The sequence below is a fragment of the Microtus ochrogaster genome, unplaced genomic scaffold, assembly GCF_000317375.1.
Source record: "Microtus ochrogaster isolate Prairie Vole_2 unplaced genomic scaffold, MicOch1.0 UNK11, whole genome shotgun sequence".
Lineage (NCBI taxonomy): Eukaryota > Metazoa > Chordata > Mammalia > Rodentia > Cricetidae > Microtus > Microtus ochrogaster.
Genome location: NW_004949109.1, coordinates 327,861 through 339,266, shown reverse-complemented (window position 1 = coordinate 339,266; position 11,406 = coordinate 327,861). Strand labels below are relative to the sequence as shown.

At 45.5% G+C, this 11,406-nt stretch overlaps 2 protein-coding genes across 3 annotated transcripts in view; both read right to left on the bottom strand.

Annotated features, from left to right (window-relative positions):
- Ak6 (adenylate kinase 6) overlaps window positions 1-10,495 on the bottom strand; it is a 15,735-nt gene extending 5,240 nt beyond the window's left edge. Inside the window, exons 1-2 of one of the 2 annotated variants that reach the window (XM_005366561.1) lie at window positions 10,409-10,495; window positions 7,883-7,975 (exon numbers count right to left, since the gene is read on the bottom strand). In XM_005366561.1, the coding sequence (XP_005366618.1) occupies window positions 7,883-7,975; window positions 10,409-10,436 (121 nt within the window). In that variant the 5' untranslated portion in view covers window positions 10,437-10,495. Of the gene's footprint in view, window positions 1-1,082; window positions 1,208-7,882; window positions 7,976-10,408 lie in introns of those variants that run through there. The other variant, XM_026788982.1, reaches the window with a different exon arrangement.
- Taf9 (TATA-box binding protein associated factor 9) lies at window positions 6,180-7,961 on the bottom strand. The gene is made up of 2 exons (XM_026788981.1): window positions 7,883-7,961; window positions 6,180-7,203 (listed from the first exon to the last, which is right to left on the bottom strand). The coding sequence occupies exon 2, from the start codon at window positions 7,184-7,186 to the stop codon at window positions 6,395-6,397; it is 792 nt and encodes a 263-aa protein (XP_026644782.1). The 5' UTR covers window positions 7,187-7,203; window positions 7,883-7,961; the 3' UTR covers window positions 6,180-6,394.
- Window positions 10,496-11,406: the final 911 nt, after the last annotated feature.

Sequence of the window (11,406 nt, the reverse complement as noted above, 5' to 3'; positions counted from 1 at the left end):
AACTTGCTGGTGCATGCAAGGTGGCAGTGGCGCACACCTTTAATCCCAGCACTCGGGAGGCAGAGACAGGTCAGTCTTTTGAGTTTGAGGCCAGACTGGTCTACAGAGTGAGTTCCAGAACAGCTAGAGATACAGAGAAACCCTGTCTCAGAAAACAAACAAGCAAACAAAAAACCAAGAAACAAAAAAGAATATAAACTTACTCCAAGCAGTCTTGGGTTCTTGCTTCCCTGATCTCTCCCTTTCTTAAGGACTGGGGAAGAGGAATCAATGTCATTTCTCAGAATCTCCAAAAGCCATTCTTCTCGCCAGGTGGTGGTGGTGCACACCTTTTAATCCCAAGCACTTGGGAGGCAGAGGAAGGCAGATCTCTGTGAGTTCGAGGCCAGCGTGGCCTACAGAGTGAGTTCCAGGACAGAGAAACCCTGTCTTGAAAAAAATCAAAACCCAAAACTCCAAAACAAAACTAAAAAGCCATTTCTCTGAGCTAGACAGTCTTGGGCCTGTGGCTGTAGCGCAGCAGAGAGGGCACTTGCTTACCATTCACAAGGCCAGTCTCATTGTTAGGCAGAGGCTTGAGAGACAGCTCATTAGCTAATGGCACTTGCTCTTCTTTCAGAGGACACCCGGGTTCAATTCCCAGAGCTCACATGGTGACTCACAACTGTTTGTGACTCCAGTTCCAAGGGGTCTGACACTTTCTTCTGGCCTCTGTGGGCACCAGGCATATACACGGTACACATACAAACATGTAGGCAAAAAAAAAACAAAAACAAAAACAAAAACAAAAACAAAACAACAAACCCAAAGTGGGAATAACTTAGTTGGCAGAGGGCTCGCCGATTGTGCAGGAGCCCTGGGTTTGAGTGTCAGTGTTAAAAAAGCCCGGTGTAAAATCACATGCCTAGAATCAAGTACTCAGGACAACCAGGAGCCTAAGCCCACTCTCGGTTACCTAACAAGTTATAGGCCAGCCTGGGACAGAAGAGTTCCAGTCTGAAAACAAGAACAACCAAAGCGACAAGCACAATCACAGAGGCAAATTCAGCTTTAGGAATAAAGCTCGGTGGGAGAGTGCTCACCTGACATGTGCGTGGCTTGTTTGGTGCCTGCCATTGAATTAAAAAATGGAAGAAAAGGTTGGGGATTTCAATTCAACATTAGAAGTTTCAACAATTCACAGGTTCTCTTTTTCTGTTTTTTTTTCCCCCAAAGATAGGGTTTCTCTGTGTATCTCTGACTATCCTGGAACTCACTTTGTAGGCCAGACTGGCCTCAAACTCAAGAGATCCGCCTGCCTCTGCCTCTCAAGTGCTGGGATTGAAGCCTTGAGTTTTCTTTTTTTTTCTTCTGCTGCTGTTTTGGTTTTTCAGGACAGGGTTTCTGTGTAGCTTTGGAGCCTGTTCTAGAACTCACTCTATAGACCAGGCTGGCCTTGAACTCACAGAGACCGGCCTGCCTCTGCTTCCAGAGTGCTGGAATTAAAGGCGTGCACCACCACCACTTGGCTTGAGTTTTCTTTTAGGAGGTAAAATAATCTCACCCTCACTACAATCTAGACTTTAGTCATACTTTAGCCACCAGAAGCACAGTACTTAAAAAGGCAATTTGTCAATTTCTTACCTAATTCCTCCTATATTTTGTTACAGGCTGAAATTAAGTCAATGGAATGAGCCCCCTTGCACCTGCTGTGACTTGTCTTCATGGGATAAATGCTTCATTAGCACAAACAGTATCAGGCTAAGAAACTAAACTGCCTCGGTGTGGCAAAGACTCGACAAACAACACTGCTGCTTCCTTGCCAAATATGAGCTAACTCATAAACCAACACCAAGTGCTGTCAGTAAGTTTAAAATAACGGAAGCAGTTGTGAAAGTCAGGGCATTAGACCAAGTGGTGGTGACGGCGCACACGCTTAATCCCAGCACTCGGAAGACAGAGGCAGGCGAATCTCTGTGAGTTCAGGCCACCCTGGTCTACAAGAGCGAGTTCCAGGTTAGGCTCCAAAGCTACAGAGAAAGCTTGTCTCGAAAAGCCAAATAAATAAATAAAATAATTAAATTAAAAAAAATCAAGAGAGGGCATCCTTAATCACACAACAAGCATCCGCAGTCACTGGCTGCAGCAGCGATGGCGTATTTGGGACAGACATCACGGCTGTGGCAAACGCCCACCACAGCAGGAGCAAAGGTCTGAGACTTGCTTTCAGGAGTCCGTCCTTGTGGCAGAGAAGGCAGGGCAGAGCTGCTTCAGTCCGAGGTGGCGGGAGCCTGCAGCTGCCACTACTTCACATGGTGTCCAAACCAGGAAGAGGGGAGACAGGAACCATCAAGGATAGCCCCCAGCACCTCTGCCACCATCTGGGGATGTGAACCCATGGGGCTGAAGAGAGGCATTTTGGTGAAGAGCATGCTCCAGCATCAGGCCTCCTTCGATGTAGAAAGGAAGATTATTTTTTATTATTATTATTCTATGTGTACATGGTTTGTGTAGGAGAATATGTAGACAATTAATGAGCACGTGAGTCTCCACATGTGTGATACTACCTATGCTGAGTCATCTCACTGGCCTCCTTTTGTAGGTATGCATGTTTTTTCCAAGACAGGTTTTCTCTGTGTAGCCCTGGCTGTCCCGGAACTTACTTTGCAGACTAGGCTGACCTCAAACTCAGATCTGCCTCAAGTGCTAGAATTAAGTGTTCTATAATCATTACCTGGCTGATGAAGGATATTTTAAATCATGCCAACATATTTTAATATAACAAGTGAAATACAAACTTTCAAATACTCATTTTCATAAAACTTGTCTTTTTTTTTGAAACGGGGTCTTTTTGTATGGCTTTGGAGTCTATCCTAGAACTTGCTCTGTAGACCAGGCTGGCCTCAAACTCAGAGATCCACCTGCCTCTGCTTCCTGAATGTTGAGATTAAAGCATGGACCACCACTGTCCAGGCTCCACAAAACTTTTTCACACAGGATGTACCAGTGATTGAAGGACACATTAATGAACAAGATATATAGACAAGTAAATACAATCCCTTCCCTTAAAGAACTTATAATAAACTGGAGATGACAGCAAGTCTGGAAATGGGACTGTATTGCTAGAGGAATTGGATGAGTACCTAGCATAACCTCAAGGTGTTAGGGGAGGCTCAGAAGTAGTGTATCTGTGTGTGTTACATGCATACAAAGGTATGGGTGTGTGCGTACCTTTGTAGCGATCAGAGCAGGACACTGGGTGTCTTCCTCTATTGCTATTGGCCTGACTGCCTCAAGACAGGGCTTCTCACTAAATAAACAGGGCTATGATAGGGATAGGATGGCTGCCCGGCAAGCTCCCACCATCTGCCTGTCTCCACCCACCAACACTGAGGCACCTGCACCATGCATCTCCCTGCTTTTTACCTTGTGTTTCCAGACCCAGAGTTCTTATCTACTGAGCTAGCTCCCCAGCTCCTACGAGTAATTTCTAAGCAAAGATTTGAAGTAGTTAGCTGGAGATGGGGTAGAGAGAACTGAGCAGACCGTTTTAACCCAAAGAAAGCAAGATAATCAAAGAGAGTGCCTAAGGACCGGAGGAGGGAACCATCGGAAAATAGTTTAAGCTAAAGTCAGATCAAAAAGGCCATTAAGACTGCATAAAGAGTTTAGATCAAGGTATATTAAACATGGGATACAGTGATTCACTTCTAATTTTAAAAGATCATTTTGTTTTCTGAGTAAGCAGTGAATTGGAGCCAAATCTGGAAGCAGCAGGCATTCTTTATGAAGAATTTAGAATTCTCGGTAACGAGTCACTACAGTATGTACTGAGGGTGACAGTAGAGATGGATTTTAAAGTTCACTTCAAATTTCAACAGAAGAAACCATACAGTTTAGAACATTAAGAGGAAGCTGATTCTATCAGTTGTTCATACACATGATTTTGTCTTTGTTTTTGAAGACAGGGTTTTTCTGTGTAACAATTCTGGCTGTGCTAGAACTCGTTTTGTAGACCAGCCCAGCCTTCAACTCAGAGATGCCCCTGCTTCTGCCTCCCAGTGCTGGGAGTAAAGGCGTGCGGCTGCACTCACCTTTTATCAAGAGAGAAGTGAGAGATTAGAGATTGAGGTTTCTCACATATGGGCTGGCACCTAAGGTGGTGTGCACCAAATAAACCTCATGTCGGGATGCATACCTGTAATTGCACAAAGGAAGGACAGACAGAAGCACAAGAATAGACTATTCTTAGCTATGTACTAAGTAGTTGGTTGGCCTAAACTACATGAGACCTTGTTCAAAACAAAACTGGCTCAACAAGTAAAGGTATTTGCTGCCTTACCACCCTCCCAGGAGTTTGATCCCCAGGGCCCACGTGGTGGAAGGTGAGGGAGGACTGACTCTTGTACGTTGTGCTCTAACCTCCATGTGTGCCATGACAAACTCACACCAGTACAAACATACGGAGTAAGCAATAAAACAAGAACCCTAGGCACAGTACCAATGGCCAGGGAGATGGGAAAGGAGGACTATATAGATTTTCCCCAGAGAAACTCTCAGAAGTTAGAGACCAAGTAGAACTGTGCAGAGAGTGTGTTTGTGTGGGAAGTTAAAACCAGGAGGTAGTAAGAAGAATCAAAGATGATTTCAGTCCTGTTCTTTAAATACACTAATTTGGAGATGAGTGCTTAGAAGTTTAGACAGTTATGCAGAATAGGTGTCTAGTGTTCCTTAGCCCAGGGAAATATCTAGCAGGAGCTTGCCAACTCCTGAGTTGAGACAAACCAAGATTCTATCTATGGAGCAAGTAGCTGTGGTAGTGTATGCTTAACATGAATGTAATTCTATCTGCAATGAATTCAATGAGCTACATTATTCTACCAGTCCCAGACCTATGGGTACCCTGGAGTTAGCCTTCATAGGGTTAAAGACTAATAAACTGGGGGTAGGGAAATTAAGGATGCTAAAAACACTAAAACAATTGTATATGAGAAAGAACATCACGTGGAGAGCAATGTGAGGGGACACAGGATAATAATATAAGCAATCTTATATAATTATATAATTATCTTATATAATCACTCATGGTACTGAGATGCTAAGTCAGGAGAATCATTTGATCAAGAAGCAAAGTTGTAAACTTTAAGAAGTGAGGCAGGGATCTAGAGAGATGGCTCAATGGCTAAGAGTACTGGCCACTCTTCAGAGGACCCAGATTCAATTCCCAACACCCGTCTTATAACCGTCTGTGACTCCAGTCCCAGGGTATCCAAAGCCTCCATGGGCACCAGACACATGTGTGGTGCAATTACATACAGACAAACACCCATATACATAAAAAATTGGGAAAAAGTGAGGTAGAAAGTAAGAAATGCCAAAAGTCTTAAATATGACCAAAGGAATGCCTTTAATCTCAGCACCTGGGGAGGAAGAGGCAGGACAAACTCTATAAATTTAAGGCCAGCATAGCCAAAATAGTACCAGGACAGTTGGCACTACTCAGAGAGACCCTGCCTCAACATAAATAAATAATTAAACCATCAGAAGACATCAGAGGTAGGTAGCACAGCAAATAACAAAGGCTGTAACTGTTGTAATCTGTTGGCCTGGTTTGTCACCTGAGAACCCTGTCCCTTTAAGAGACAAGTCCCCTCCCTGAAGGCGTAAGTCACAAACAATCCCATACCAGTTTGGAATTATGACCAATAGAGAAGCTATTTATTTAAAGGGGAAAAACTTACAGATCACCATCCCAGACAACAGCCCTCTGCTCAATCAGGAAGGGAGCCTAGTTGAGGGAAGCCAGAGTGAGTGCAGAGGGAAGTGGCAGCTTTTTTTTTAAAGGGAGACCACGCCCCAGTGGGCTGGTATCTCAGCAGCTAGAAGGAAAGCAGCCTGCTCTCTCTGTCCCTCTTCTGAAGAGGTAACTAATGCCTCTCCCTCCTCTCCTCTTCTCCCCTTCCCTTTCTTCTCCATAATCCACTAAGTAAACTTTATACCCACACTCTCTGCATGGCATATCTGTCTCTCTTACCCACCACTGTCTCCCACCCGCAGGGAACGACGGGAGGGGGGGGAGGCACGTGACTGCTGTCTCTCCTGGGACTGGTCCCCCACCACATGTTTATAAATAATAACAGTAACAACTTCAAGATGAGGGGAAAATTGCTTTGAAAACATAATTGCCAAAGTACCAAGAATCAAATTGACAAATGACAATTTTATTTTTTATGCATAAAGGTTGATGAAAAACCATTACTAGCTCTATTAAAACTCAACATTTCAATTGAAAAGCACGGAAAGCATACTTATTAAATACCACTTTCTAAAATACAGCTTTAGAACATCTAACATGCTTAATTTCAGTACAATGGATTCAAGACCAAGTATACATGTTACATGCATCAAGACTAGATTACAAATTATCATAGTCATCATCATCATCGTCATCGTCATCATCATCATCCCGTTTTCTTTTCAGTGCATTTGCTGACTCATTGGCTGTATTCTGTGATACCATATTAGTGGTAATCAGAATGTTTTTGGACCCAATTAGTGACGGATTAATCAGAACATTCTGAACTGTTGATGCTGCGGGAATTGAAGCTTTCACAGCAGGGGACTGGGAAGCAGGCATCTGCACTGTGAACCTTTGTCCTGTGAGGGACATTGGGGTGCCCACTTTAGTTGAGACAGACATGGTCTGTGGAGTTGGTGTGCCTAGTGTGGGAGTACTGGGTCTGCTAGAAACTGAGCCAACACTTAATCGTGGAACTGTGATTCTTCCTGCAGGAGTAGGTGCCTTTTTTTGCAAAGACTTAAGCCTATAGTTTGGAGCAGTTAAACAATATCTATCAGGTGGCAATCTAGGCCCTGAGTATGGCTTGATCAACGGCAAAGGAGTTTGATTTCTTTGTCTTGCAATATCTAATAAAAAATCCCTTGGGGGAGGAGAAGTGAAAGACTGGTCGGCCCGGCACTGGATTGCCAATCGCACATCGTCTGCATCAACAGTAGCTTTCTTAGCATGGCTGGAATAAATTTTAGCATCATCTAGAATTGTGGTCACATATCGGAAGGCAAACTCCAACATCTGATTTATAACTCTCGGCTCATATTCTGTAATCCCCATATCCTTCAGGATTTGGGCCATCATCTGTGCATCTTTCGGCATGCTCTTGGGAGACGCCATCTTGCCAGACTCCATGATATCCGGTGATCAGACTTTAGGTCATTTAAAAAAAATATGGAAATTAGATCAAACCGAAATAGTTACTTTAGTAGCAACTGTTAGGAATTTAAAATTTTCAAATGTGTTAAAATTTTCAAAACTCTATCTAAAATGTAAAACAGCAATCTCTGTATACCTAAACTTCCCTCTGCTTAAAAATACTGAGTTCCTTCTCTGAGTGTGGAATATAAAAAGATGACACAAATAGTTAAGTAATAAAAGATTAGGGGAAAACAGGGTAAAATCAGTAAAAATACCACTTCAGACTATATGCAGCGAGTCTGGGCAGGCAACTATCAGAGCTAAAGTGACTGATAAAAATAACAGTAATATCCTACTGCTCGAGTCCACAGTAATCTATCCTTCATGAAAGATCAATAAACTCACACTTGTTTAAAAACCACCCACAGCATTTTCCCTCTTCATATTCAGACCTTATCTATCCAACCCCTCATAGAAGCTGTCCCCATTATTAGAAGGGGAAAATGTCCAAAATAACTATGTAACAATACTCGGCATGTGGTCTTTTATTTTCTGTGTCCATAGCAGAACACAATTGCTTACTACTGGTGTCTTTCTGCTTTCTGGACCCTCTAGCAACACTTAGCTAATTAGTACTAACACTCTACTACCTGACTTATAACATAAATCCAACATCAAAGTGTACCTTACCTTCTTGAGCTAAATCACCCACATTAACGTACTTCAGTCCTGATCTTGACGCAAGTTCTTTGCCTAGTGTGGTTTTTCCAACCCCGGGTGTACCTGTAAAAGAAGTCACAGAAAAACACGGTTCAAATGCTATTTATGGGGCTGGAGAGATGGCTCAGTGGTTAAGAGCATTGCCTGCTCTTCCAAAGGTCCTGAGTTCGATTCCCAGCAACCACGTGGTGGCTCACAACCATCTGTAATGAGGTCTGGTGCCCTCTTCTGGCCTGCAGACATATACACAGACAGAATATTGTATACATAATAAATAAATATAAAAAAAAACAAATGCTATTTATTAGATGTCAGTTGGTCTGCCCTGAAGGGTCTTTTTTTTTTTTTTTTTTTTTGGTTTTTCGAGACAGGGTTTCTCTGTAGCTTTGGAGCCTGTCCCGGAACTCCCTTGGTAGACCAGGCTGGCCTTGGACTCACGGAGATCCACCTGTCTCTGCCTCCCAAGTACTGGGATAACAGGCGTGCGCCACCACCGCCCAGCTGCCCTGAAGGGTCTTAACTGACACAAAAATTTTCTTAATTAGCAATCACATATGAATATATATACCATGATCTAATAAAAATTCCCCAGAAAGCCTGGTGTGGTGAGCACTCAGGGGGCAGAGACAGATGAATCTCTGTGAGTTCAAAGCCAGCCTGGTCTACATCGTGAGTTTCAGAACAGCCAAGGAAACACAGAGAGACCTTGTCTCAAAACGAAACCAACTAAACAAAAAATTCTTCAGAAATGACTCGGTGTCAGTCTCTGTATCCTAATTTCCAGGGGTAGGATTTCAGCAATTTTGATGCAAATTCTGCCCGCAACAACATGAACCTTCCCAGCCTAAAACTGGGCACCTCAAATAAACTGCCATCATTTACTGCTTTAATGAAGAAATTTAGGTGGCATGAGAGAAGGTCACTACTCCTCACCCCTAACTCTGATAACTTCCCCAGAGGGAACTACTATAAACCAGGCCTTTCTCAGCTTTCTGTGTTTGTGATATCTAAGGAACATAACGTCCTACTTGGTATGTGTTTAAACAAGTGTACACATACACACACTGTATATATCCACACACAGCACTGATATCCTATACATTGTCCTTCGCTTTTCTCCTTTTATTGTTAACACAATTATAAAGCAATCAAACATAATTAAAGCTGTTCAAACTTAAGTAACCCTGATAAATCATGCCTCTAAAATGTATTTAGAAAAACATTTCCACTGTGGTACAGCAATCTGAAGCCTTGACTCAACTCGTGTGAACTCTGAACTCAACATGGTTATTTTATTTTAGTCTGACTTATGGTATAGCTCTTGTTTTGACAGGGAGCTGTGCAGTCCAGGCTAGCCTTTCTGATTTTCCTTAGTATCAGGATAACAAACATAAATTATGCCATCCAGTTTATGTAGTCGGGGGATCCAACTCAGGGCTTCATGCCTCCATCTCCAGGGTCTCAAATTGTAGCCTACTAGCTTCAATGCCTTATAGGAACCCCAATATACTGTCTGTCCAAGCAAATCAGATATTGTAAAATATATAAGGGCTCTTTCTTTTTTGGTTCTTTGAGACCGGGTTTCGCTGTAGCTTTGGAGCCTGTCCTGGAACTAGTGAAGACCGGGCTGGCCTCGAACTCAGAGATCCGCCTTCTTCCTCCGCCTCCCGAGTGCTGGGATTAAAGGCGTGCGACACCACCGACCGGCCCTCCTAAGGACTCTTAAAGGCTAAAATTTGCTTATGGTTCATTAACTGACAAAAACCCTGCTTCCACAAACAGAATCTTAATTTTTTTTTGTATAAAAGAATAGCATCTACGCCCATTTAATTTTTGTACAACTGGCCTACGACGGTATTAGACGCTACAACTTAATATTTCCAGTAAAAGCTTCGAAGATCCAGAAGAGCCCCACCCACGATCGGCTCCAGAGCTAACATTCCACGGCACCAACGGCCACATAGGCTCAGCTTTCACACCGAAACAACGACAAAGCCTGTGGCACCAACCGACCAAAACCGTTAATCGGTCACGTCTCTTCACGAACATCCAAAGCATTTACCGAAAACTTTTAGGCAGTGTTTCCCAGAAGCAAAGGGAAAGAGAAAAAAAAAAAAATCACGACTAGGAAGGCCCAAGGACCCCACCATCATCCCATCTCCTATCGGCTAGAAACCGCTTTTACCGCACTTGGATGGAGAAACCCCGAGCCCAACCCCGACAAAGGACCCGCAGCCCTGCCCGTTCTCCGAGCGAAATACCAGATTCACAAAGACCAAGCCTAGGGCGGGGCAGGGAAGCGGGACCTTCTCTTTCCTCGCCGCGCCGCGACCGGCCACCCGGATTACCGCCCCCCTCCCCCCAACGGCCGCGCGCGCTGGGTCCTCACGCGACAGCCACACGCTACGCCGCGCGGCCCGAGGCGACCCCCTCCTGCTTCCCCCGGACCTCACGGCCCCTCGGCGTCCCCGGCCCGGCCCCGCCGCGCGCCCTAACCGGTGAGCAGGATGTTCGGAAGCTTCATAGTCTTCCTTCCCAGGCCGCCAGCGCCTCGGCTCACACGCCCAACGCGCTCTCCAGGGAGGAGCCGGAAAGGGCGGGCGGGCGGGCGGGTGGCCGTGTGCGCCCGCGGCTCGCTTTCCTCCCGGCCCCGCTCGGGGCTCCCGACGCGCTTCAGGCGCCCTTGACACGCACCGATGACTTTCCGGTATCCGGTGCTACGCTTCTATCGAACGGTGGAACCCGGGCCGCAACCCCGGCCGGCGTTTTGGGTCAGGCAGTACGCCGGACGCCTATGCGACTCTTTCTGCTGCCCGCCCCGCCCGTCTAGTAGCGTCGCGGAAGCGCCGGCGGTCAGGAAGGTCCCCAGGAGGCGGTCCCTCCTGGAAGCCTACGGCGGAGTTGGTAGGCTGGGCCGCTATCTTCCCTCAGGGAGGAGATCCTGGGCTCCTCCGCTCCGTTCCGCCCACGAGGGTACGCGGCTCCCGGGAAGTAAGGCCGCGGCGGCTTCGGCTGTGCTTATTAATGTCCTAGAGGCGTAAGGCTAGCTTCGTCTTCCCACCTACCTGGGCTGTCCTCCCGACCCTCCCTCCCGTATGGACTGCTGTAGGATGTGGGTGACGAGCCCCGAGCCCTGATGTGAGGTGTCAGCTCTGCGGAATTACCGAGGATTGCTGTGTGAGCTGAGTGTGAGCCCTGTGCAGCGTGTGCGGCGGAGGGGGATCGGCTGGGGATGCTTCCTGAAGGTCTCGTTTTTCTCCAGCTAGTCCACGAGTCTGGCACCATCTGAGACAGTTGTCTGTTTATTGGAGGAGGAGATTGTCAGTCTTGTTTTCAAAGAGTCCGGACCAGTAACGGACTTGAGCGTCTTGTGTTTCGACAAGTATATTTTCTTGAGTAGATGTTTTTGTGCCCTTTTGAAACTTCAGGCTCTAATCCTAAATTATATCAGGGAAGAGGATTTGTTTTACTAGGTGGGAAACTTTTAGTGTGTG